The sequence below is a fragment of the Meleagris gallopavo genome, chromosome Z (genome assembly GCF_905368555.1).
Source record: "Meleagris gallopavo chromosome Z, MGAL_WU_HG_1.1, whole genome shotgun sequence".
NCBI classification, from domain to species: domain Eukaryota; kingdom Metazoa; phylum Chordata; class Aves; order Galliformes; family Phasianidae; genus Meleagris; species Meleagris gallopavo.
The window spans coordinates 24,057,964-24,081,447 of record NC_139435.1 but is presented as its reverse complement, the minus strand read 5'-3'; the positions used below and the strand labels follow the sequence as shown (position 1 = coordinate 24,081,447).

The 23,484-nt window shown below is 40.6% G+C and overlaps 1 protein-coding gene across 16 annotated transcripts in view; it reads left to right on the top strand.

Moving 5' to 3' along the window:
* The first annotated feature begins 586 nt into the window (after window positions 1-586).
* ANKDD1B (ankyrin repeat and death domain containing 1B) overlaps window positions 587-23,484 on the top strand; it is a 26,733-nt gene continuing 3,835 nt past the window's right edge. Inside the window, exons 1-14 of one of the 16 annotated variants that reach the window (XM_085212761.1) lie at window positions 590-780; window positions 4,373-4,476; window positions 6,394-6,492; window positions 8,854-8,952; window positions 9,045-9,149; window positions 10,725-10,823; window positions 11,763-11,861; window positions 13,134-13,232; window positions 14,142-14,240; window positions 15,542-15,637; window positions 18,498-18,596; window positions 19,443-19,538; window positions 22,505-22,703; window positions 23,036-23,483. In XM_085212761.1, the coding sequence (XP_085068887.1) occupies window positions 705-780; window positions 4,373-4,476; window positions 6,394-6,492; window positions 8,854-8,952; window positions 9,045-9,149; window positions 10,725-10,823; window positions 11,763-11,861; window positions 13,134-13,232; window positions 14,142-14,240; window positions 15,542-15,637; window positions 18,498-18,596; window positions 19,443-19,538; window positions 22,505-22,703; window positions 23,036-23,430 (1,764 nt within the window). In that variant the 5' untranslated portion in view covers window positions 590-704 and the 3' untranslated portion in view covers window positions 23,431-23,483. The other 15 variants (XM_085212760.1, XM_085212764.1, XM_085212769.1 and 12 more) reach the window with 15 other exon arrangements.

The following is a 23,484-nucleotide window of genomic DNA, read 5'->3' as shown; positions in this document are numbered from 1 at the left end:
TAGGAATGCCAGCTATTGCCTTTAAAGCAAAATTTGACCCAATCACTTTAAAAGGCAGCAATTTTTATGCCCTATTTCAGGCAGTGACTGTTGCAGGAAATGAAATAATCCATGCTGTGCTGATGTAAGTAAACGAAAGTAACTGTGGATCTGGAATTCAAGACTAATGAGAATTTCCTAATTAGACAGATCTCAATATGGTGATCCACTAAAACTGCCATATTGGTTTTGTATTGGTTTTGACTGGACTTGGACAAAAAACATGTAAAAATGTTCTCTGAAAACAAACCCAAAGTCTTGTGACTGGATTAATTCCAATGGCCTCTGTTACTGTACCACATGCTCCTGTTTCTGTCCAAATTAGGCCATTTCTGTCTCTCGCGTCCCAAGAGCATGCCGTGCTTGCAGGGGACTCTCCTAACCAGTGATGATCTAAAATGGAATAATTCCAAGAGCAAGTTCTCCCGAAGTGGCCTTCAGCCTGCAGAAGGCTCGGTTGATGGCGCTGAGTGATGGTGCGCTGCTGCAGGCAGCGGTGGAACCCATGGGCTGGCTGGGTGTGTTTAAGTCAACTTCAATCCCTGGGAACCGGTTTTTCGGTGCAGCAAGGAAACACACCCCAGGCAAACCAGAGGGCACCTCCCTCTGCACGGTTGCATGGGGCCCCTTCCTGCAGGTGGGGAGAAGAGGAGCTGACAGCCACAATGAAAGGACTGAGCCACCTGTTTCGTGTCAGGGAGGACACAGTGCATGGAGATGCAGCAGCCAACCATAACAGCTGTGAGTGTGTGGGGAATAATGCCAGGTCTAGCTTTCACTCAGCAGCCCAGTGTTTCCTGTAGGGAAATTTGGAGCTGTAGATGTGAGATCACGATTTGGGGTTTGATGCATCTGTCTTGCAAGAGGCTGGCCTGCCTGGCACTCTGCTTTAAGTGCGCTCCTGCAGTTCTCTGAATGGGTTCATTGGGGTTAGCCACATGCTTGAGCTCAGGCATATGGAAAGTTTCACAACCAAGTCACGCTTCTGTGCTGGAGGGGAGCACGCAGCACTTGGAGGAAGTTCTGGTCTCATTGCACACAGTGGTGTGACTCACTCTGATGGCAGACTTGAGACTGCAAACTGGTCTCTTACAGAACAGTCTGCTATGGCGTGGGCTGCAGATAGTGAAAACTGGTTATTTGTGGAAACTGAACAGTAATTATTAAGTCCTACTGTGACCGTGTCCTGTGATTTCAATGTGATAATCACTGAAATCTGTTCTGGGTCATGCTTCCTATTTCCAGTCTTGCAAAAAGGGTAGGTAAAGATAAGCAATGAATGAAATATCACTGTTGGATGCAGTAGGCAATCTCCTCATGACTTCTTTGAAATCGAAAAAGGATTGTTTTATCAAAACATTCTTGTGACTTTACAAAACCTCTATGCTAGTCATTTTGTTTATGATAACAAACATAAAAATGTCAGTAGGTTATTGAAAGAGAAAATGTTACCATGCCAATAAGTATAATTAATTTTTAGGAACGGTAGGATGAAAATACTTCAAATGTATTTGTTGATATTTTTGTGTTTTCTGTAAAATTCCTCAGCCAATTCAGATTTCTGTTTTTTTCATGTTCTTTTCAAGATACTGACACATTCATTCATTGTGAATATTACAAAAAAAATTTAAAAATAGGGGAAAACATGGAAAGATTTAGTGTTTAGACCCCTTGTAAACTTTTCTATGAGCACTGATTCCACTGGTTCACTTTCTGACTTCAGTTGATATCCTTTGTTGTTCTACTACTCGTAAATGGATCAAAGCCCCTTACAGTAAAATAAGACATGAATGTAAAGAAATTAAAATTGAAAATGTTTCAAAATCTGACTTTCTGTAAGGGGGACTTCCTGTTTTCTGGTCAGTAAGGCAGTTCACATTTTCTGCATCGTTTCACTTCCTTGTCCTTCTAAAAGAGGAGACAGACTGGGATATTCAGCACATTAAACTGCAATTACAATACAACTAGACTAAATTCTAATATGTATTCTGTCCCTATGAAGGAAGTCAGCTGACAAAATTAGTATTTTTGGTTAGCTCAAAAGTAAAAGTGAAAATAAAATGCAACTATTTTAATGAAAACCGCAGGGCATTCAGTCAAACTGCTTGGGAGAGGCCAAGGAAATGACCCCTCAGAAAAGACCGAAGGTGCAAAAGGGTGGCAGATGGCTGCTAGTGCTTGAAAATCAAGTGAGGGTAATAATGCAAGGACTGCCAAATTCTGGATGTTGCAGCTTAAGAAGAAATCTTCCATAAATCTATAGTCTGAGAGCTCTCTGCTCTTGTAATTTCATGCATGAAAATAAATCGTTTTGCAAAAGCAGTAGAAGACTGTGCGTAAAGTGAGCACAGTAGTGTACTTAAACTGCTGCTGTTCCTAAGTCCCAAATTAGGATGTATTAAGAGAGAGAGGCTGTAAAGAAACATCATGTCCTGAGCAAACAAAAAGTCTCATTTTAAAAACGTGCATCCAGTTCATACTTCCAAACAAGAGAGGAGAGATCGCTAATTGATTCTTTGTCAGAGCTAAAACAAAACTCTCCTTACTGCATCAGTGCAGTAACAAAGCACTGCTTTTTCTTGTTTCCTGAAGGCAGTAAGCTACAAAGGTTATTCCTGAATGCCCTGGAATGCAACAGTGCTCATCTTTGCATCTACATGTTTTACATCTTCATTGAAGTGTTCACCAGCAGCCATGGGAATGAATGTGGCCAAACTAATTGCAGTTATTGGTGCCCAAAGTCCTGTTTCCATGCTTGATTTGAACAAGACCTCCTGCAACCACTGGTTTACCATGGTTGGAGTCAAAGCAATGGAAAAAATTCTTTCTGGATGTACAGTATAAAAACTATGAGTGAAGCATTTATTCTCATCTATTTCCTTTGGGTCTTTTGTTAGCCACTGTTAGAAGCAGAATATTGGAACAAAGGGACTCTTGCCCAGACTGGGCAAAATTTTGTAATAAAATGCTGCTATTCGATATGAAAGTTGGCTATTTCTTTTAATGCTTGAAATCTAATGCTAAGGTCTATAAAACATTACTATTTAACTATTCTTGTCCAGTGGTGCATTTTTATTTGTGACTGCTTTCTCATTTTGTAAAAGAAAATCTGTCCTGTGATTACAAGAGAATCTGGGAGGATGCTTCTGTTGTATGAGGTACTTGCATAACGTCATACAGTAGGAAAACTGGAAAGAGTTTTGGAACCATCCAGTTTAATTTTTAGTTGTTTGAACAATGCTACTGTGTTTATTCCATTGAGATTATAATCGTAAATAATGTACAGGATTCAATTAAGTGAATGCCACACCAATTTTCTGTGGTATTTTCTCCAGTCATACAGCCACGAGCTATATCTCGTTAGATGTTAATAAATTTAGATGGGAGACCCCAAGGAACTAATTGCTGCTGCAATTTCTAGTTCATCAGAGAGTGCTGCTTTCTTTGTTGGTATCATTAGACAAGTGGCCTTCCAGCTTTCAGGCCAAAATATTCTAGATATCCAAGTGATTAACTTCTTGAGTATGATATGCTACTAAATTAAGAATATCTTATTGCATTTGATACCCTCATTTCTCCCAAGTGCTGAATTAAAAATTAAGGCAGAAATTTGCTGGTGGAGAAATAGTCTGATCTCTAAGTTAGCTTAACTGGTTGTCAGACACTGGAATTTTATTTTCCAACTTAATATTAAAAATTTTGCTACAGTGGTCCAAATGTATGCTGCATCTACTTTGGTCAACCAAATAGATGTTCATTTTTTTCATTAAGGCATTAAAACCAGGTCCTGGCTTAATAGTAAATCCCTCCCCTCCCCTCCTCTCCTCTTCTCTCCTCTTCTCTTTTTTTTTTTTTAATCCTCTATACCACTTGTTCTCAGCTGAAGCATATCATTTTGTCATTGCTATGCATTTTTATGTATTTTGGTGGTATGCTTTGTTGTAAAATAGTGATTTTTCCAAGAATAGAACCTAAGTGCTGCAGTTCATACTGTTCACTGTTGGGCTTATAAAAGGCATTGAGACTCATTTAGATGACAAGAACTTCACAAATGAACCTCTGTTCCTGTGAGCAGAGTAAATAATAATAGCCTGTGATGTGAAAAGCCCACTTCTGTTCGCACTCAAAAGTTGAGAAACATGAGCCAGGTATCTCTAGAAGGAAGAAGTACAGTCCTGAAATGTTTCTTTGATGAGAAAAAGAGTGATTCACAGAATGTGTGAAATGAGGACAAATACCAGAAGGTAAGAATAATATCTGTCCCTTGAATTTGGTATGGCTATTCTTTTTGTAATATGTATATATTTTTTGCATGTGCCATGCCTTTCCACAGTATTGCCAAATGAGAGAGAATTTCAGCATGCAGCTAAAATGAACAATTTGGAAACCATGGAAAAGCTGTTTAAGAAGAATCTTAATATAAACGCTGTGGATACTGTGAGTACAGTATATCAGAAATGTGATGCCTGTGGGGTTGCATGGCGGAAGCCCAGGGTGCTGGTGCTGAACAAGTCCCCTTCTTGAATGTGGTTAAGCAGTGTTCCACATGTCCAGTGCGGGCTCAAGTGTTTCACACAGCATAACTCTCAGGTTGTTTAATTTAAGGACTTCCGAATAGCGGTCACTTCTCTAATATGGACTGTCTTCCTGTATAATTAATTCCTTGAGTTTTCCATCTTTCAGAGTGAGAAGACTTAACCCCACAGTCACTCAGAATGAATTTGTGCTGTTAACACCACAGACTTCAAATGGTGGTGTAAAGCATTATTGCTCAGTGAAGCACAGAAGCGTTCTACCATGGCTTCTGCTTGCAGGTTGAGATCAGAATTCAGATTTGCCATAAATAGACAAAAAAGCATTTCTTACACTGACAGAATCTAAGGACTTGAAGTTCACAGTGATAAAAATAAAGTGCTACGCATCAGCAGTGCAATGGTCTTGATATTTATCTGAGAGCTGCAGAGAACTGGAAGCTCTCTGTAGCTATCTACAAGTCCTCTGCCCATGCATGCCCTCACTTTACTAACTCATGGAAGCAAAAACCCTATTGCCCAAGCTCACAAGCATTTTTCCCTACTAGGGGATTGAGGAGAATATAGAGCTGTATTCCTAGTTTTCTTTGTGAAAAAGAGAAGGAGACAAAGACTTCTTTGGGGTAATCTTCTCCAGAAGAATGACAGCATTCCCATCCATTAAATACTTCTATAAATACAGGTGACCACAGAACCCAGCCACTCCTTTTTGATTTCTAGAATTCAGGAAATTGAATGAAATACTGTTCCAGTCCAGTACTCTGAATCTTCACTCTCGTTCTTAACTCAGGTTTATAGTATGAGATTTACTAGCAGAGCTGCTTGGCTGTTGTGCATTGACTGATGCTCCTAGTAGGGATTTAGTTCATGCTGGCAAAGCAGTTCTTGCTTTTCTGTTGATTTTTTCCACTCCCTGTACTTCCAAGCCAAATAAGCAAGTCTGCCAAAAGCCGAGTTCTGCTGATAAAACTATTTCTGTGTAAGAAGCTTTTCCTGGCACAAATCCCACCTGTTTGTCTTTAACTTTTGTAGCTGTGGGTGAAGAGCTATAAATGAAACAGCTGATCTGCATAGAACAAATCCAAACTGACTTTTAAAATTAATTGGTTAAGTCACATATGGAAACTCTAAGTGAATTACGTTAAACGCAATTATGGTCACTGTAATTAAAGGGAAATTCTTTCCACTGAGGTTTAATTCATTTTAACCAATCCCTTTTAAGTCAGTTACTGTAATGAAAAATTGTTTCTGATAAACCTTGCACTGATTCACCTATTAAAAATTACTCACTGTTTGCAAGGTAGGAGACTTTATTTGCATAAGTAATGTCTCATTCTGTGAAGGTGACTCAATAGTGAGAGAGGGAGGAATCCTGTCATGTGTTACAGGCATACAGAATAAAGCAAGGAAAATATGAAAAGTGGAGATAATTGTGTAAATGCAGACCTCAAATCTTCATATTGAATTGTGTAACAAAGATGTTTCAGGCATTGCATATATCTCCTCTAGGCAGTGTGTGATTACTTAGCTCCAGTCTGACAGTGCATTTCGGAGGAGGGGTTGTGTTGCCATATACAATAACTTCAGTAAATAAACCATTCTGGTTCTCTATGAAATTTGTATGATCAATGTGTAAGTGATCTCCAAAGGAAGAAAAATACCAAGACCAATGTAGACCAAGCTGCAGGGGGAGCTATGCAAATGTATATGTATGCTAACCTATAACTATAATTATTTATAATCAAATAATTCAGAAATCCTGATATTTGCAATAAAAAGAACATCATTACAGATCTGATAGCCAAAGCTTTGCTTATTGCAGTTGAAGCGCACTGCACTGCATTTTGCTGTTGCAGGAAGTCATACGTCTGCAGTGGATTTTCTGCTCCATCACAAAGCTAGAGTTGATATGGCAGATCAGGTAAGTTCCCCTGTATCTGTGGCAGCTTCATATTCAACCACACTTGTATAGGATTAATTTAATAGCCAACTGTATATCAAAACAAACTCTGAAAATAAAAATTAGATCTGGGTATCAGTGGGATTCCAGAGAATGACTGCTTGCATTCTCTCCCTCCATTCTTTTGTGAGTGAACAGCTTAATGCAGAACTGTCAGCTACTCTGCACCCTCCAGGACTTGAAGAGCTGAGCAGTGTATGGTTCAGCTTTTCTTTGGGCCCGATGGGGATTCATAGTGCAGGATTTGATTCAGATGTTAAAATCAAATGTATGATATGTTATAATAATCAGACTGTGCAAGCTAGGAGTTTTCCAGTGAACTGTAATTTGTTTCCAGAGAACTTATTTGTTCAGTTATTTACTTACCTATCTTTGTAGTTCATCCTGATTAATGAATTCTGAGTAATGAAATCAGATGAGTCATTCACCATTATTTTTTTCCTGCTTGCCTCTCTCTCCTTACCCTGTATATGCTGCAGTGTTTACACTGTGAGAAAGAAAAAATCCAAGCCGGAGGAGTGGGCAGAAGGGAGAAAGTTTCCTTGTTACTCTGTGTTGGAAAAGAAACAAGATACAAGAAATAAGATGTGAGAGACTGTGCAAGCATGTCGTTTTGGCATTTGTTCAGCTGAGCAGGAAAGCCGCCTACTGTCTGTCTCTGTTCCAGTAGCTCAGGTTCATGGCCTTGTGCTGCCCAGCCAGTGAATAATCACATACAGAATGAAGGCACTGCTTCTCTGTGGAAAACTTTTTCAGTGACTCTCTCCTACTTTTGTTGAGGCAGTAAGCTGCTTCAAAGTGTAATTATAGGTCTTTTACTGTCTGGTAGGATGCATTGAAGTCAGTTAAGACCATAAAATTATTTGACAGTGATTCATGAACTTTTTGGCAACTGATTTGATATTGCAGTGGGTACACATTAGAGTGAGCATACTTGGACTTTAGTTTTTACTCCATTTTAGTTTCTGACTTCTTTTTATACTAACGCAGGATTGTAAACATTCTTAACATAATACAAAAAGTAAGCTGATAAAAAACATGCAGTAGTGGTTTTACTCGCATTCTCTTCCACCAACGGTGCATGTTTTACTATCCAGCTACTCGGCCTGGCCTCTGACTTGGAATTTCTGAAGGCCAGTCTTGCTAGTGCAGGCTGAAGCAAAGAAGGCATTCACTGCCTCAGTCTTTTCACCATTCTCTGTCTCAATTCAGCAAAAGTCCCATTTCCCTAGTCTTCCTTTTGTCCTTGAGGTATTTCTGGAAAACCTTTTTGTTGCCCTTGACATCCCTGGCCAGATTCAATTCCAATTAAATACACAAGTGTGTTTAGCCAAAGCAAGATTCATGACTGCAACATTTTTTTCTATAGTAGTCTTAGATGAGTTATTGTATTTCTGTGTTGTTTTTACATAGTAGATGAAGTAGGTATGATGCCTCTGACGTTCTACAGGACCTCTTGTAAGACCTCTTGTAAGACCTATGGATAAGGCTTGGATTACAGATAGGAGTCAACCTACTGATTCCTCATTTATGGGCGAGAAACTGGGAAAAGATTATAGCTGTGAAAGGATTGCCTTGCTCCCTTTTGCCACCTTTAGGTTCTTCTGACTCTATCTAAGGGTTCAGGTGCTTTTAAGCTAGATTTTGAATGTCTTCTGAGTTTTCTTCTGAGTGCTTACACTCAGCATGTAGCAGAACAAGTTATGATTTATAATGCTGCACCTGGATGCAGAATACACAGAAACAGGAAGAGAAGTGGAAACACTAAAGAGTAGAACTATGACCAAAATGGGAGACAAAGAGGATTCACTAGCTGAAAGGTGCATGTCTTTTTCTTTTGGCTCTAAGACATTAATGACAGGAAGAGTTGTTTGCTTGTTTCATTGGCTGTTTTTCTGAAAGAAAAGAATTCTTAAGAGTAATTTGAAAGAAGAACTAACTGGAAAATCACGGTGATTCATGGAAATGCTCTTCTTATGTATTATTACCTGAAATGTCATCTACTGCACCCAGAGCTAACTACTTAAGGTCATTAGTCAGTTTTTGGAGATAAACTTTTCAGGAATTGCTTCATTTCACAACAGGATTAATCCTTCTCAGGAGATGCCAGATCTTCTGCCAAGGAGAGAGACAGCCTGAACTTTTAGTGTAATTTAAGTGAGGTGAATTCCAATCATACTGTCAGGTGATAGTGCTGATCTTCTAGAGCCTGTGGAGCAAAACCAACTCAAACACTATATTAATCAAAAAGATTAAAATAAATTTGACAGAAGGGATTTTGTTTGGTAATTTCTGCCTTTTTCTTTATTTATTTATTAAAAGCATGGCCTGACAGTGATCCATCTTGCAGCTTGGACTGGAAGTCTAGATATAATGAAGAAATTAGTTAAAGCTGGCGCTGATCAAAGAGCTAAGAATGAGGTGAGTTGATGACAGGTTTTTACCAACTCTAATTATATTGATGGTGGGTGATGATCAAACCTGCACTTATAGACATGCTTGTGGTTTTTCAGGAAGAAATGAATGCACTGCACTTTGCAGCACAGAACAACAGTGTTAAAATAATTGATTATTTTCTCCAAGACCTTCATCTGACTGACTTGAACAAGCCTGATCGGGTACAGTGTGTACTTTTCTGCTTTCTTTAATGTCATGAGGAAACTGTTGTGGGCAAAACAATCTCAACTTTGACTTTTCAATGAATTTAAATTTATTGCAACTTACATAAAGTTTTCATTACCTGTTTTGGGTACTGAGAAATAAATAAGACACATGGCCAGACAAGCACATAGAGAAAGCACCTTTCCTCCCTGTTTGCTGGTCTCAGCTGAACTCCAGTCACCTCTCCTCCCCTACTCCTTTGCTTTCCTCGTACGTGACCTTCAGGCCCATTAGTGAGCCAGTTGGAGACAGGTTGGAGTGAATCCACAGAATTCTTCTTTATTGCTAATTCTGTTTTCTTCTCTTTTCCTCTTTTCTTATCAAGGTTTCCTCCATGGGTTGCATGGCTGCTCTGGGAGTGCACCTCATGCATCTTCTCCCTCGTGCCCTCTTATGTCTGCTATGTCCTCTCCTGTTTTCTCTGGTATCTCCGTATGCACTTTGCCTGTAGCAGTGTCTGCTATTTCTTTTCTACTTTGCAGAGGTACCATGAGCTCCTCTGATGGGTTCAGTACTAGCACATGGTTTTGTCCCTGAGGAGATTGCTGGAAGCTGTTGTGATCAGCATGAGGTTATCACTGAACTCCTCTCACGTAGTTCATCCTTGCCACCCTCCCACGCTGTGCCCCCTAAACCTGCCAGCTATGGCAGACATGGGCATTTTTCACCAGTGGAGGGCATGAGACAATGTACAGCCATTCTACAGAGCTGCACCAACTCTTCAGCAGTACCAAGGCCTTGTCCTCGTCGTGGTTAGTTATGCTAGTGGTTTTCCTTCCCATTATCCTGGAATCTCACTTTGAGGACTTACTTAGCTAAGTAGGATATCTTATCCCCATGTAAGGAAAAAATATTCTCTTGGGATCTGCCACCAAAAGAGCAAAGCTCCCCCCTCCTCTTTGTTGAGTCTTGAGTTTTATTGACCAGATTGTACAGAGCTCTGAACTCTGTCTACACATGACAAAGCTGACATTAACAAGAGTTTGTTAAGCAAAACAAACCTCTGTGTTTTAGAATCTTAGAATTCTTCTCTATATTGAGGCTATTTCAGAAGTGTCAAACATTTTCATTTGCTTAGGTATTTAATACAGGCCACTCTTGTGTAGCATTTGCGATTGGTCTCACCGTCTGACCAGTGGCATTATTTTATGTCAGGGTAACTTTCCACAATTGAGCTGTAAACAGCTGGAAAAGGTTTTGTTAATTTTAACAAAATTCAGAGTAATTCAGAATATTTTGAGCACATTTTATACCTCATTTGCTATCACTTCCAATCAGTTTTCATATATTTTCTTCAGAATATGAAAGATGTTTTTTTTTTACACTACATAATTTCTGCTTTTTAAAAAAATCTTAACTTTTCATGTGTGTACCTGTGATATAGAAATGTTTCTTGTATATACCTACTTTTTTGTCATATATAAATATTCATGGAGAACAACATGCACATATGTATGCCATATATCTGGTAACTGGAAGGAGGCTATTTTTCTTTTCTGTAACAATGTATTCCTTTCCAAACTGTTTTCTAGAAAGGCAGAAAGCCATTTCTTCTAGCAGCAGAAAGAGGCCATGCTGACATGATAAATAATCTGATAGCCCTAAATCTGTTCACGACTGAAAAAGATAAGGTAGTGGTTTCTTTATTTGCTTTATTTCTTTATTTGGTGGGACATTACTTCGTTTTGATATAGTTAACTACACAACTAAGCGATGTGAACAAGATGTGCCATGGTGCTGACAGTGATATATATTGGACCGACAACAGTTGACGGTTTTTCAGTAATTAAGGAAGGAAAATGGAACTTCTGGCCTTGTTGCTGGGTATCTTTTTCATATACATCAATAATTCCTGCAAAGCAAGGCTGATGGAAGAAGAGGGGCAGTCTGGGCTGGAGGTGCCACACTCTGCACTGGCAGATTAAGTTCTCCAGTTCTTGCTGCTCTGCTCAGCTGCACCGCTGCAGAATCCCACATGACTAACATTAAGGGTCTTGGAATATTTCAGTAGATAAGCTCTGATGGGGATTTTTCAGAAATGCCTGAATCTGACTGAATTTGCTTTTGGCACTACATTTTAAGGTGGCTTGGCTAACTACCTTTAAATTTCCTTACTCCTTACACTGTTATCTGTGGAATAAGCATGTTAGCATTTCTCTGCCTCTGTGACATTGCTAGGGTAAAAACATGTTGTAGTCCCCATCCTTGTAGGAACCAAAGCCCAAAGTTTTCTTCTGATTCAGTCTTTAAGAGTTAGAAGTTTAGGTAACTTTTTTTCTTTCTTTCTCTCTCTCTTTTTTTTTTTTTTTTTTTGGCTGATTATGCACTGTAGCTTTCAGAGCATGAGCAGTCATCTAGATTAGAAAGGTCACAACTGCATGCGTGAGGAAAGACTCCCTTCAGATTAGCTTGGCCCTTGAAACATGCTATGAAGCTATGGGTCTTCCACCTCCCACTTATAAGTAATAGAGAAGCAGGACAAATGGCTCTGTGTTTAAGTGCATGCTGTTCTTAAAACTTTCAGTTTATTCTGCATTTTAAAATATCTCCTTTGACATTTTAATTTCAAGGAGGGAAACACAGCCCTACATCTGGCAGCTAAAAATGGCCACAGTGAAGCTGTAGAGATTCTTCTCAAACACTGGGATGAAATAAATGACCTCAATCAGGTGAGGACATAAATTACTGCATGAGTTAAAGTTAGAGATTTGAAAAAAAAACAATTAAAATTGACATTTTAAAGGTATAATTTTTCCACTGAATGGACTTCATGAGTTCCGCTGCTTCCCCAGTGTGTTTCTATCCAGTTTCATTGTCTCTACTCCATTAGATTCAGCTCTACTAACATCTTCAATGTCTCTTGCTCTGTCCTCTGTTCCTCAAACAATGAGTTTTTCTCTCTCTCTTTTTTTTTTAAATTTGTGTGTGTGTGTGTGTATGTGTGCCCTGTTTACTAGTAGAGGGAAATAGTCCAGGAGTAAAAGATATCCACTCCTCAGCAAAAGGCTAAAGGCTTGTAGGCACAGTGGCTCTATTTTATCCAGCTAGCTTTTTTTCTTTCTTTTTTTCTTTCTTTTCCCCCCACCTATGCAGGGCTGAGACACAGAAATCCTTTTGAAATGTGAAGCTCTTATTGTACCAAGATTTGCCTAATAAAGGTGTTTCTTCTGCATACAAAGCTTGTGCTGCTTGGCCGTGGCTAATGGAGCGAATGACTTCCTCTCCATCTGGAGATCTTCCTTTCTGTGCATAACCAAGTCTCTCTCATCCCACCATAAGCTATGTACTACGATACATTCATGTCTGCCAAAATGACGGTGGCAGGAGTTCAAGCAGGCAAAGATCAGGAGTTGGTAATGCCTCTGTGAATTCTGAAGCACTAGGGTGGTTTTCAATAAACCTTCATGTGTTGTAGAAGCTCAGAAAAGGGGAATCAGATCCCTGTGCAAATCATTTACACAGATATATTCTTTTTTTAGAGACCAATTGTGGAGAAGTAAAAGACTTCTCCACAGAGAGAGATGTGAAATAAACAGCAGAAATATTTTTATTAAAAGTGCTCCTTGTAGCTAAAGCTTGACTTGAGAATTGGTTAGAAATCATGGCATTGGGCTGACATAAACTGGCATTTATGGTATATGTCGACGTGATAGTGGTGTTGACTGGTGTTGAGTGGCAGCAATTGATTCCCAGCATCATTGTTTCTGCACCTTTGGACTGTAACTTTCTCTGGAAATAAACAGTTATTTGTACTGTACAATTTGTCTGCATATACGGACTTAATTGTCATCCATCCCTCAGATTCTATTCTCTTGTGGCCATCTTCCCTTTTCTGTTGAGCTGGATGACTGATCAAGATAATCTGTTTAGTGTCATAACTTTATAATCTTTATAATCACATTGCATAATTTGGGATATACATTTTTTCTCTGTTGATCTAGAATGGAGAAACTCCATTTTACTTGTCTGTTGAAGGAGGTAATGAAAAATGTGCCGAACTCCTACTGGAAGCAGGGAGTAACATTGATGTTTTAACTCACGTACGTATGCAAAATCACTTCATCACACTGCTGCTGGCACAGCCCGAGCTGTGGGAAGGGCTCTATCTTCTCTCTTCTGCGTGTATTGACAGTCTGTTTGCTTTGATTACTTTTTAGGAAATGGTAAAAACTATAATCAAGTTGGGAATGGAGATTATGTTAATTGAACAGAACTTGTTTAGAAGACGAGGCACAGACATGTTTCATAGAATTATGTTTTAAGGCTTTTTTATTTATTGTCAACCCGATAGTAAAACATGTGGCTAAGAAATCTAACCAAGCTGGATAACTGAAAAGCCTTGTTTTTGGCAGCTTATGTTCATGAACTGATGACAAATCTGTTCCCCACATCTGGTTCTTGAACTCAGATGTGTTAAATGTCTTCCTCTTGCCTTCTACAAGAGTATGCATGGATGCCTGTGATTCCACCAGAGTGAAAGCTTGTTTGTTATAGCAGAATTAAGGGAACATTTTCTTTCTTTTTTTTTTTTTTTAAATTAAATAATGATTTTAAATATATTAATGTGACTGTAGCTGCTTATTAAAGGACAGACTGAACTGACGACAGGGAGATGTTTTGTAGTCTGTGCCTCAGCAAAGCTGACAATGCTGAATTATCTGTTAGTCAATAGAGAGTAAAAGGGACCATGGAGTACTGCTTTTATTTCAGCATGTTTGTTGCATGGCACTAAAAGGAAGTTCCTTCACTATTCACAAAAATATGTTGCTGATGGACTTCTTCATAATTTTCCATCACTTCATCAAATGGAAATGTTTTATTTTGAGAGGAAAGAGGTATATAGTAACACAGATGTCAGTGAAAGACTTTTCTGGATTGATAACTGTAGGATTTTTTTTTTTCCCAGCAACAGAAATGTAAATTTTTGTTATCTATAACATTTCTTTCAGAACAACAGCAATGCATTGCAAGCTGCCATTCAGAATGGATATCAATCCTTGGTCACTTTTCTTATTGATAAGAACATTGACCTGGTCCCTAAACCTGAGGTGAGCGTATGACAACATGTTTGATGCTGGTGTTCAGGATCCCCAGTCTTTCCCTGAGGATTCATACACAGAATGAGGCTGAGGACTGAGTAGATCCTTTGTTATTTTTGCCGCACAACTTATTGATAATATGGTTTGTGGATGCTGGTTACCCACAGGTATGGGCTGATCAAGACAGATCCCATTGCACACACCCAGCACGTGTGTGGGCAGAGCAGCACAGCGCAGTGCAGAGGTAGTTGGGATGTACTGAGGACTGAGCAGTGTGGGAAGATGAGCAAAGTACTCTGCTTGGACTGAGCTGTGGTAATGCAGGCATCTCTATGTGCCACCTCATATCTCATATGGGTGCCCCCTACATGGGACAGAGAGTTAACAATTTATGTGATTTTAAATAAAGGTCAATATATACTTCAGTGTTTTCAGACTGTGCTCAAAGCGTCTGCTGTCAAAATCTCTCTCTCTTAGGAGTTTAAAAAGATACTAAAATCTTGATGCTCTTCAGATTCTGACATCTAAGATTTTCTGTGAAGAAGTTATTTTCTACTTCTGCAGTGCTGGATAAGAACAAGACTGGACTTTGTGACATATCAGCCACGATTGCTTGCATGTTGTATCATGCAGTTGTAATGATTTATTTTAACTATCAGCCTTTGTATGTGCTGGTTGTTTTGTTGGTTTTCTGTAGCTGAAACAACTCATAGAACTGTAACCTCGGTTTTGGAAATATTTCCAGTGCAGCTCTGTGTGAGAGCTTTATTTATTTCTCTCCAGCCCTAAAGAAATGGTTGTGGATTATAAAGACACTAATAAGCTGGCCTCTGGCACTGGCATGGAATTACTTTTTAGCTGTATTTAATGAGAAACTGATGAGTCACAGGCTCAACAAGAAAAGTGATCTTGCCAATCTAATGGTTGAATTGTGACTGGTGTTGGAACACTGCCTCAGTTATTTGCATGAATAATCACTCAAATACAAGCACTTAATTTCTTTCTAGCTGTAATTTGCTTCCTTCAAATATTACAGCAAGTCAGGTTATTATGAAGAATAACTATGGCAGCACTATGGTACAAGAGTTTATTTCTGGAAAGTGGATTCTGACTGCTGTATGGCCAAATCAGAATTATTCCATCTCTGAAGGAACAGAGCAGGGTCAGTGGCACACCCTGGCACCGATGTACAAAGGGGTGCCTTGCTGTAAGCATGGTGCTCTCTGCTGTGACAGCTGTGGTCCCTGATACCCCAAGGTGTGCTGTCTGTGCAATGAGTATAACAACTTCTTGTTTTCTCTCCACAGCAGAAGAATTCCCCTCTCCATTTAGCAGTCATCAGTAATCATCTGCTGATAGTGAAAAAACTCTTGGAAGCGAATCATGATATAAACTTCTTAAATCATGTAAGGAAAATGGGGATTTGTAACTATTTCACTGCTAAGTGGTGATTATGTCGATTTTGCTTGCTTCTTTTCTGCTTGTGAGCTAAAGATATTAAAAAAAAAGAATAATAAAAATGAAGAGGCAGTTTCCTTCTTATATTTTTGTATGTGTACATAATGTTAGTCACAGGCACATGCTGTGCTAGGTGTGTTTGCATCAAGCATGGACAGCAGAATGTTAGATACTCCAAAATATTTGGATTAGTTTATTGTCCAAGTGTTATGATTCATGCATAATAAATGACAAAAATGTTCCAAAGTTGAATTCAGAGGTAAGTCCAGTGCAGAGTGACAATGACCTGAACAATCTTATTTTTCTTCCTGCATCCTCACTATAACTCTGTCAATGTAGTTTTCTGAAGGTAAATTCGCCTCCAGCTGGTTCCTGGACTCTCTTAATCTCCAGTTGTCCATCTGGGAATGAGTACAGTACACAAGCTTGATCTGTTAATTCAAGGCAGTTCAAAACTGGTCTAGCAAAGTTATTTTAGATTTGGGAGACTGTCCACCCTTTCTCATTAAGAAATAATGACATCTAACAAAGGATACTACATAGAAAAAAAAATTAGGGTTTTCTAATTGAAATTGGAGCACAAGTTTGTTCCTTTGGACGTTCATTGCTGTCTGAGTGTGCTTCATCTGGCTGGGATGGAGCTAACTATCTTCATAGCAGCCCATAGAGTGCTGTGTTTTGGATCTGCGGCCCAAATAGCATTGATAACACAGTGGTGCTTCAGCTGCTGCTGAGCAGGGCCTGCACAGTGCCAAGCCCTTCTTTGCTCCCTCGGTGCTGTTTATTGCTCAGTTTTGCCTCTGGGAACTATGGGAAGAACAGAGGCCTTGAGCTTAATGTGGTATTTGGGACCAACTTGGTTGCTCTCTCAGTTCTCCAAAAACTATCTTATGGAGAAAATCAGCAATCACACCTTCCATCCTTTTCTCTGAAAGATGCTTTGAGGAGAGAGGGAAGATCAGCACCTTCCTCTCCATCCTCTAGCCCTGATGCACAGGCAGGGAAGCACCACAGGTTGGAAAGCTCTTGGCTGTGTGCGAGGACTGCTCTGCAATAGCTAAAACATCACTGTGTCATCAAAGGTGATTTTCTCCTGAATCCAAAACAGGGCACAATGCCAGCAATTATTAGGTTATTATTATTATTAATACCTTGGTGTACTGATGGACAGTCGGCTGAATATGAGCCAGCAGTGTGCCCAGGTGGCCAAGAAGGCTGATGGCATCCTGGCTTGTATCAGGAATGGTGTGGTGAGCAGGACTAGGGAAGTCATCCTGCCCCTGTACTCGGCACTGGTGAGGCCTCACCTCGAGTACTGTGTTCAGTTTTGGGCACCTCAGTACAGAAAGGATGTGGAGGTGCTGGAGCAGGAGCAAGGAAGGACAACAAGGCTCATGAAGAGCTTGGAGAATATGTCCTATGAGGAGAGACTGAAGGAACTGGGGCTGTTTAGTCTGGGGAAGAGGAGGCTGAGGGGAGACCTTATTGCTCTCTTCCAATATCTGAAAGGTGCTTACAGCGAGAGCAGGATTGGTCTCTTTTCACTGGTGACAGGTGACAGGATGAGGGGAAATGGCCTCAAGTTGTGCCAGGGTAAGTTTGGGCTGGATATCAGGAAACGCTTCCTTACAGAAAGGGTAGTTAAGCACTGGAATAGGCTCTCCAGGGAGCCTGGATGTGTTTAAAAAGTGTTTGGATGTGGTGCTCAGGGACCAGATTTAGCAGAGGGTTGTTAGAGTTAGGGTAGTATGGTTAGGACATGGTTGGACTCGATCTTTAAGGTTTTTTCCAACCTGAGTGATTCTATGATTAGGAAAATTTACTCAATCCAGACAGAACTACAGCAGTCACAAAACCTTCAACTTAAAAGGTCACTGTATCATGTGGAACACGCTGTCTAGCTACACCATTTCCATAAGTGACAGCATATCTTCTTTGCTGCTGCATTGCAGGCATAGGCATCTGGAATAGTTTCCCATCAGTGCAAACAGTAAAGAAAAGAGCAGGACAACATTTCTTCGTGAACAGGAAACAGATCACCAGGCTGCTGAGCGCTCCAGGGCATGTGCTCCTGGTTTCTTCGTGGAGTTCAGTGGAAGGATAAATAAACAAGTTTGATTTGGGTGAATGCATCTGTATGAAGATGACATGATTACAGACATGAAGATTAGACTAGAAGCTGAATGTTTGTCTAGCTATATTTTCTATATTTTCTATATATACTTTTCTATAAAACTTTATTATAAAGTTTTTTGTTTTGTTTTTAATTTTTATTTTATTGTGCTTAAAGGATTATTGGATCCCTTGTGCAGCAGGTGGACTTCTGTTCTACCTTCCACTCCAAATCACCAGAGTGTGGCAGAGCTGGCTAAGAAAGAAGCCCTGCCATGAACTGCAGCACCATGTTTGTTTGAAAATCATAGATGTCCAGTCTTCACATGAATTTCAGCAGGGAGAGGTTACTTGAGAGGATAGTATGGGTATTGGCACTTGCATGTAACACTCAACCCAAAAATCTTGTTTTAAGAGGGTAGAGCAAGAGCTCCTTACTCTATGGTGCATTAGTGAGGCTTGATGGCAGCTTTGTCCTGAGCTGGAGTTCCTGTCTGTTTTTCCTGCAGGTATCCCAGATGCTTCCTTCTTTTTTCTGTTTGAAACAAGACTAGCAGTTATTCAAGAGTTACATTTTCATTCTGTTTGTTATTTTCCAGTTTTCTTGTTGTGAATCTTCTCTAGATTCAAATTGTGTGCATTTTTCTTCTATGTGGAATTTGGCTCATTGTATTTATTTGGTGTTTTTAATTGCAGAGGCAGGAAACTCCTTTACATCTGGCTGCTGATGTTGGCAATGTGGAGATGGTGGAAGTGCTGCTGAAGGCAGGTTGTGACCTCAAGATCACAGACAGGGTAGAGTACCTTCCTCATGCATGCTTGGGTTACGTAGCTTTATTTTGTTTTACAACCTTCCCAGAAACGCAGGAAGCGCATGTTTCCAGACATCCTTCATGGAATGAGAGCAGCCACATGTTCATTCTTACAAAGGAAGCTCACTTTTTATACTGCCTTACCTGCAACTTGCAGGGATCTCGAATAGTGTTAGCAAAGAAGCTGCTTTTGAGTTCAGGTATGATTAAAGTACAACACTGACAAAATCTAGGTTTTCAGTCATTTAAAGAAGTAATTTCCATGCACAAAACTGTCCTGGAGCAAAGTTTTATGAAACTTATGTTATTATTTTTTTTTTTTTTGGTAGCCTGATGTGAAGCTTGGGGCTGTGCTGATGGCAGGTGTACCAGCACCAGGGGCCAGGGACACCCCATTCTGTGCACACATCCCAGGGAATGCAGCCCTAAGGAGCTCCTGCTGCCTCTGGTCTCCTCATGTATATTAGGGCATTCTGTAGTAACTGGGCAGTTGAAATGTTTAATGATTTAATGGGAGAGCCTTCTAATAAAAGGGCTGGCTTCTCTGCAATCTACCTTTCTGGAATGCCTAGCAAGAACATTGCCTGAGTGTTCATATCTGAGGTGTCTCCACTTGGTGCAGACCCACTGAAGAGGGCTGATTACGGAGAGAAATGTGGAAAGCCATTGAGGTGCCTGTACACCGAAGTGTTGATTGCTGAGGAGGGCTCAGATGGACTGGGATAAAAGCACAAAAAGAATGGGGGTTTGTCAACACAGCTCACGTGCTTCTTCTGTTCTACCCTTGTATATATGAGATGATGTCATGATTCACACTCTCTGCTTTCAGCATGGAAAAACTGCACTTGCCGTGGCTTCAAGGAGCAATTACGCCCTCATTGTAGATATGATCATTAAAGCAGAAAGGCGTTATGCCATGGAACAGGTAAGAGACATCACGGAAACATAGAATCATAAAATGCCATGGATTGACAGAGACCTTAAAGGTCATCCAGTTCATTTTCCTGCATCATACTCTACACACAGATAAAAAGGGTGGAGAAACATTCTGACCCAAATTCGAACTAGGCCATCAGCATCAGGCTGCAGTCCTTTGGTGCTGCAAAATCCGCAGCTGATGCATGGAGGAGCTCAGGCATCAGCCTTCTATTTACTGGGAAGAGCTCGGTGCTGCAGTGGGAGCTCCCTCTTCTGTTCATCCTGTGTTAATTACTGAAATGAAGAAAGGGAATAGGAAAGAGGCAGGCAACGTAAGGAAGGGAGGACAGGGGTTATAATGACCTCAGGCTGTCTCCGTTTCTAAATTTATTTCCCACAATGTCATACTTACTGAGAAACAGGCTTAGTGATGCTCCTCCCTGAGAGTCAGCAGTAATGATATACCAATAACTGCTTCATTCCTGCTTCATTTACGCTGTCCCCTGGTGCTCTGCAGGAGGTGCCTGAGCTGGGAGGGTTGAACTTAGCATCTTTACAAAGACAGAGCGTTTGGGCTGGGTTGCTGTAGACACCCATGCTGGAGAACTGCCTTGAAATTCAAACCCATCCCCAGTAGGTCTTGAAAATTCAGGACTCGTTACATAACAGTCTTAATTGGGACCATTCAGAATTCTGAAAAAGTTTGTTTATTTCAGTAAGGACAGTCATAGCCGTGAGCTACAAAGCACCTGCTATGCCTATGTCTTGCTCTTTTTTTTTTTTTTTTTGGAGCCATAGGTTTATATGAGCTCTCTGAGAATTAATTTGTTGAGTTTCAATATAATGCAATTTAAAATCCTGAAGTTGTCTCAAATACTGCCTGCAGACTGGCCCTGGTGAGACAGAAAAAGATGCCTGTTGTAAGAAGGAAAATGCTAAGACTATTTATTTAAATCTGGGATGAAAGAACTGGTGACAGGAATGCAGTGGAGCTGTGGATGTAGCTCAAGTTTCTGATCTGATCCCTCACTCCCACTGTTGATGTCTCACAAGTCCGTGACTTGCCCCTTCCCCCTGCTGCCTGGCACTGGGGCTCTACCACTGTGGATGAGAGCCTGTCCAAGCAGTGCAAGCAGCCACAGTCCTCCCTGAGCACAGACTCATGGACTGGTGCTCTGTTACAGCCCAGGTGATCCTTAATGCTGCAGGGAACTGTGCTGGTAAATCACAGATTGAGGTTAGTTAGAGTGACAAACACATCCGTGAGCCGTGTTGTGCACACCTGATTTGTCAGTTCAGGGGGGCGGTCAGGTATATTACTGTTTCTTTTGGCTTAAAAGGAATTTATAAGCGAGGTCACTTGCTGCACCCACCCTTGGTTTTGTTTGCTGACCATCCTGAGTAGGAGATTAGATGTTAAAGCAGCAAGGTTTGTGCAAGAGCCCCACAATGCTGGGAAGTAGAAATGCGAGTGTTTGGTCTCATTACACATAGCTAAGGGCATCGCCTTTGGGAAGCCAGCTCAGAGGTTACAGTCACGGAATATGAAATTGTTCTCTTAGTGTTACCAAACCACAGCGTTTCGAATCATTATAGCAGGAATTGCCTTTATATTACACTGAGCTGACTGGTCATCTGTGACAAAGCATTAGTTAAAAAACAGAATGCCGCGCTGCTATGAGGAAGTGCACATGACTCAAAGGCGGGTGAAAGGCTCTCTTGTTCTCTTTGCTAGTCCTATCTATGGGCACAACCCGTCTCTTCCCTGGTTTCCACCAGATTCCAGAGCTGCTTTTGCTGTCTCATACTGCCACGGCCTATGCATGCAACTGGCAACAAAGAGCAGCTGTGTTTAGTTTGTTTCTGTCTTTGTTTTGTTTTATTGTTGCTTTCTTTTCAAACCTCGCAAGAGAAACAGCACTGGAGAGAGCCTGGAGCTATTCTATGTTGTAAACCTCACTCTGCAAGTGACTGGAAGCACAAAACACAGTCTGCACCTGAAGAAATAGCATCAAACCCCCATGATGATGATTAGTTACTGAATTATGACTTTCTTGTTTTGTTTTGTTTTGTTTTAACTGCAAAGCTCTCAGGCTAGAAAATAGTCGTTTTCATGAAATTCATGAAATCATAGAATCATAGAATGGCCTGCGTTGAAAAGGATCACAATGCTCATCTAGTTTCAGCCCCCCAGCTATGTGCAGGGTTGCTAACTACCAGACCACGCTGCCCAGAGGCACATCCAGCCTGGCTTTGAATGCCTCCAGGGATGGGACATCCACAACCTCCTTGGGTAACCTGTTCCTAGTGTTCCCAGAGTGCACCCTCTGTGTGAAAAACTTCCTCCTAATATCCAACCTAAACCTTCTCTGTCTCAGTTTAAAACCTTCCCCCTCATCCTATCACTATTCACTCTTGTGAACAGTTGCTTGCCTCTCCTGACTATACGCTCCCTTCAAGTAGCGGATGGCCACAGTGAGGTCTCCCCCTCTTGGAGCCTTCTCTTCCCTAAGCTAAACAAGCCCAGTTCCCTCAACCTTTCTTCATAGGAGAGGTGCTCTATGTTGGTGGTGTACATCAAGCAGAATGAGTAAGAGCTGTGGCTGAACCCCAGACATGTTCAACATGTGGCTTCTAAAGTTGTCAGCCAAGGGACTCAAGTAATTCTTGCTTTTAGCTGCTATCGTGCAGTGAGTGTCTGAAGCAATTTTATTTTGCTCTTAATGATATGTAGCAATGAACACAGGAGGTCTTTCTGACATTTCTGACATTTCTGACATTTCCAGTATTAACACAAGAATAGCGTCATCTATGTTAAGCACCTTCCTAAGAGCTTACTGCCAGCCAACATTGCCCCTTTATCTGCACTGAGCCTTTCACCTGCTCTCAGTCACGTAAGGCTGTGAAGGACCATGTGTTCACTGCTAAGTTCCCACCTTCATCACAAAAAATGTCATTTGCTGTCGTTGTTAGGCACACCTAGGTCATAGTGATGGTTGGTCAGACTCTGATTTGTCCTTCAAACAAGACCATAGCACACAGACCAAGCAACTCCGTTCCTCCCTGTGGAATCTGGCGTACAATCATTTAAAACCCCAGGAATGGAAAATACTGGCCCTGTTCTGGAAGTTCACAGATGAGCAGATTAAAGCTATTGAGGAACAATGGACAGGTAACAGCAACTAGTGGGATGGATAGACTTAAGTTATACAGACCATGTTAAAGCATGTAGCTATTTTAAGATGTATTCATATTGGATTTATTTACTAAGCCTTGGGATATTTATTATTTATCATTATATTTATATTTATAATATTTTACATAATTTTTACACATATATAATATTTATTATTCTTAAACTTTATGTCTCAGTCTTGTAGACAGAGGAGGAAGTGAGAGTGAATGGGCAGGTTTTAAAAGCCTCTTGGAACTGTAGAAGTGTAAAAGCACAAAACAGCACTTTTCCAGCAAGTCGAACAGACAACTGATTTGCGTATTCCATAGGGAAAAAAAGTTATAAAGAACACGGCCACAGAATGCTGCTGATCTGGTTACACGGTACTTTGCTGGCTCATCAGAATCCTGTCAGGCAAATATTTAAAGACTTGGTGGAAGCAGGATTTCAGCATTTAGCTGGTAAGTTTTTTTTGTGGCGTAGAGAGCATTTACGAAAGTGCCACGTGGTGCTAAGCTCCCAGCCTGTGCTGGGAAGATGTGACTGTGGTAGAGGCGAAGGAAACTCCTCTCTGGGAATCTGCCCTTCCAAGGGGCTGGGGCTGGTCAAGGAAGAGAGTTTAAGCAAGACAAGTTTTCTGAAGGAAGAGAGAAATGCACGCACTTTGCTCCCATCCTTTGTCTTACAAACACCATTAAAATGCGATTGCCCACTCCTTCATTGAGATAAGTGCTGGCCATGTAAAATCTGAGCACGTAAGCAAATGTTTTCTCATTTT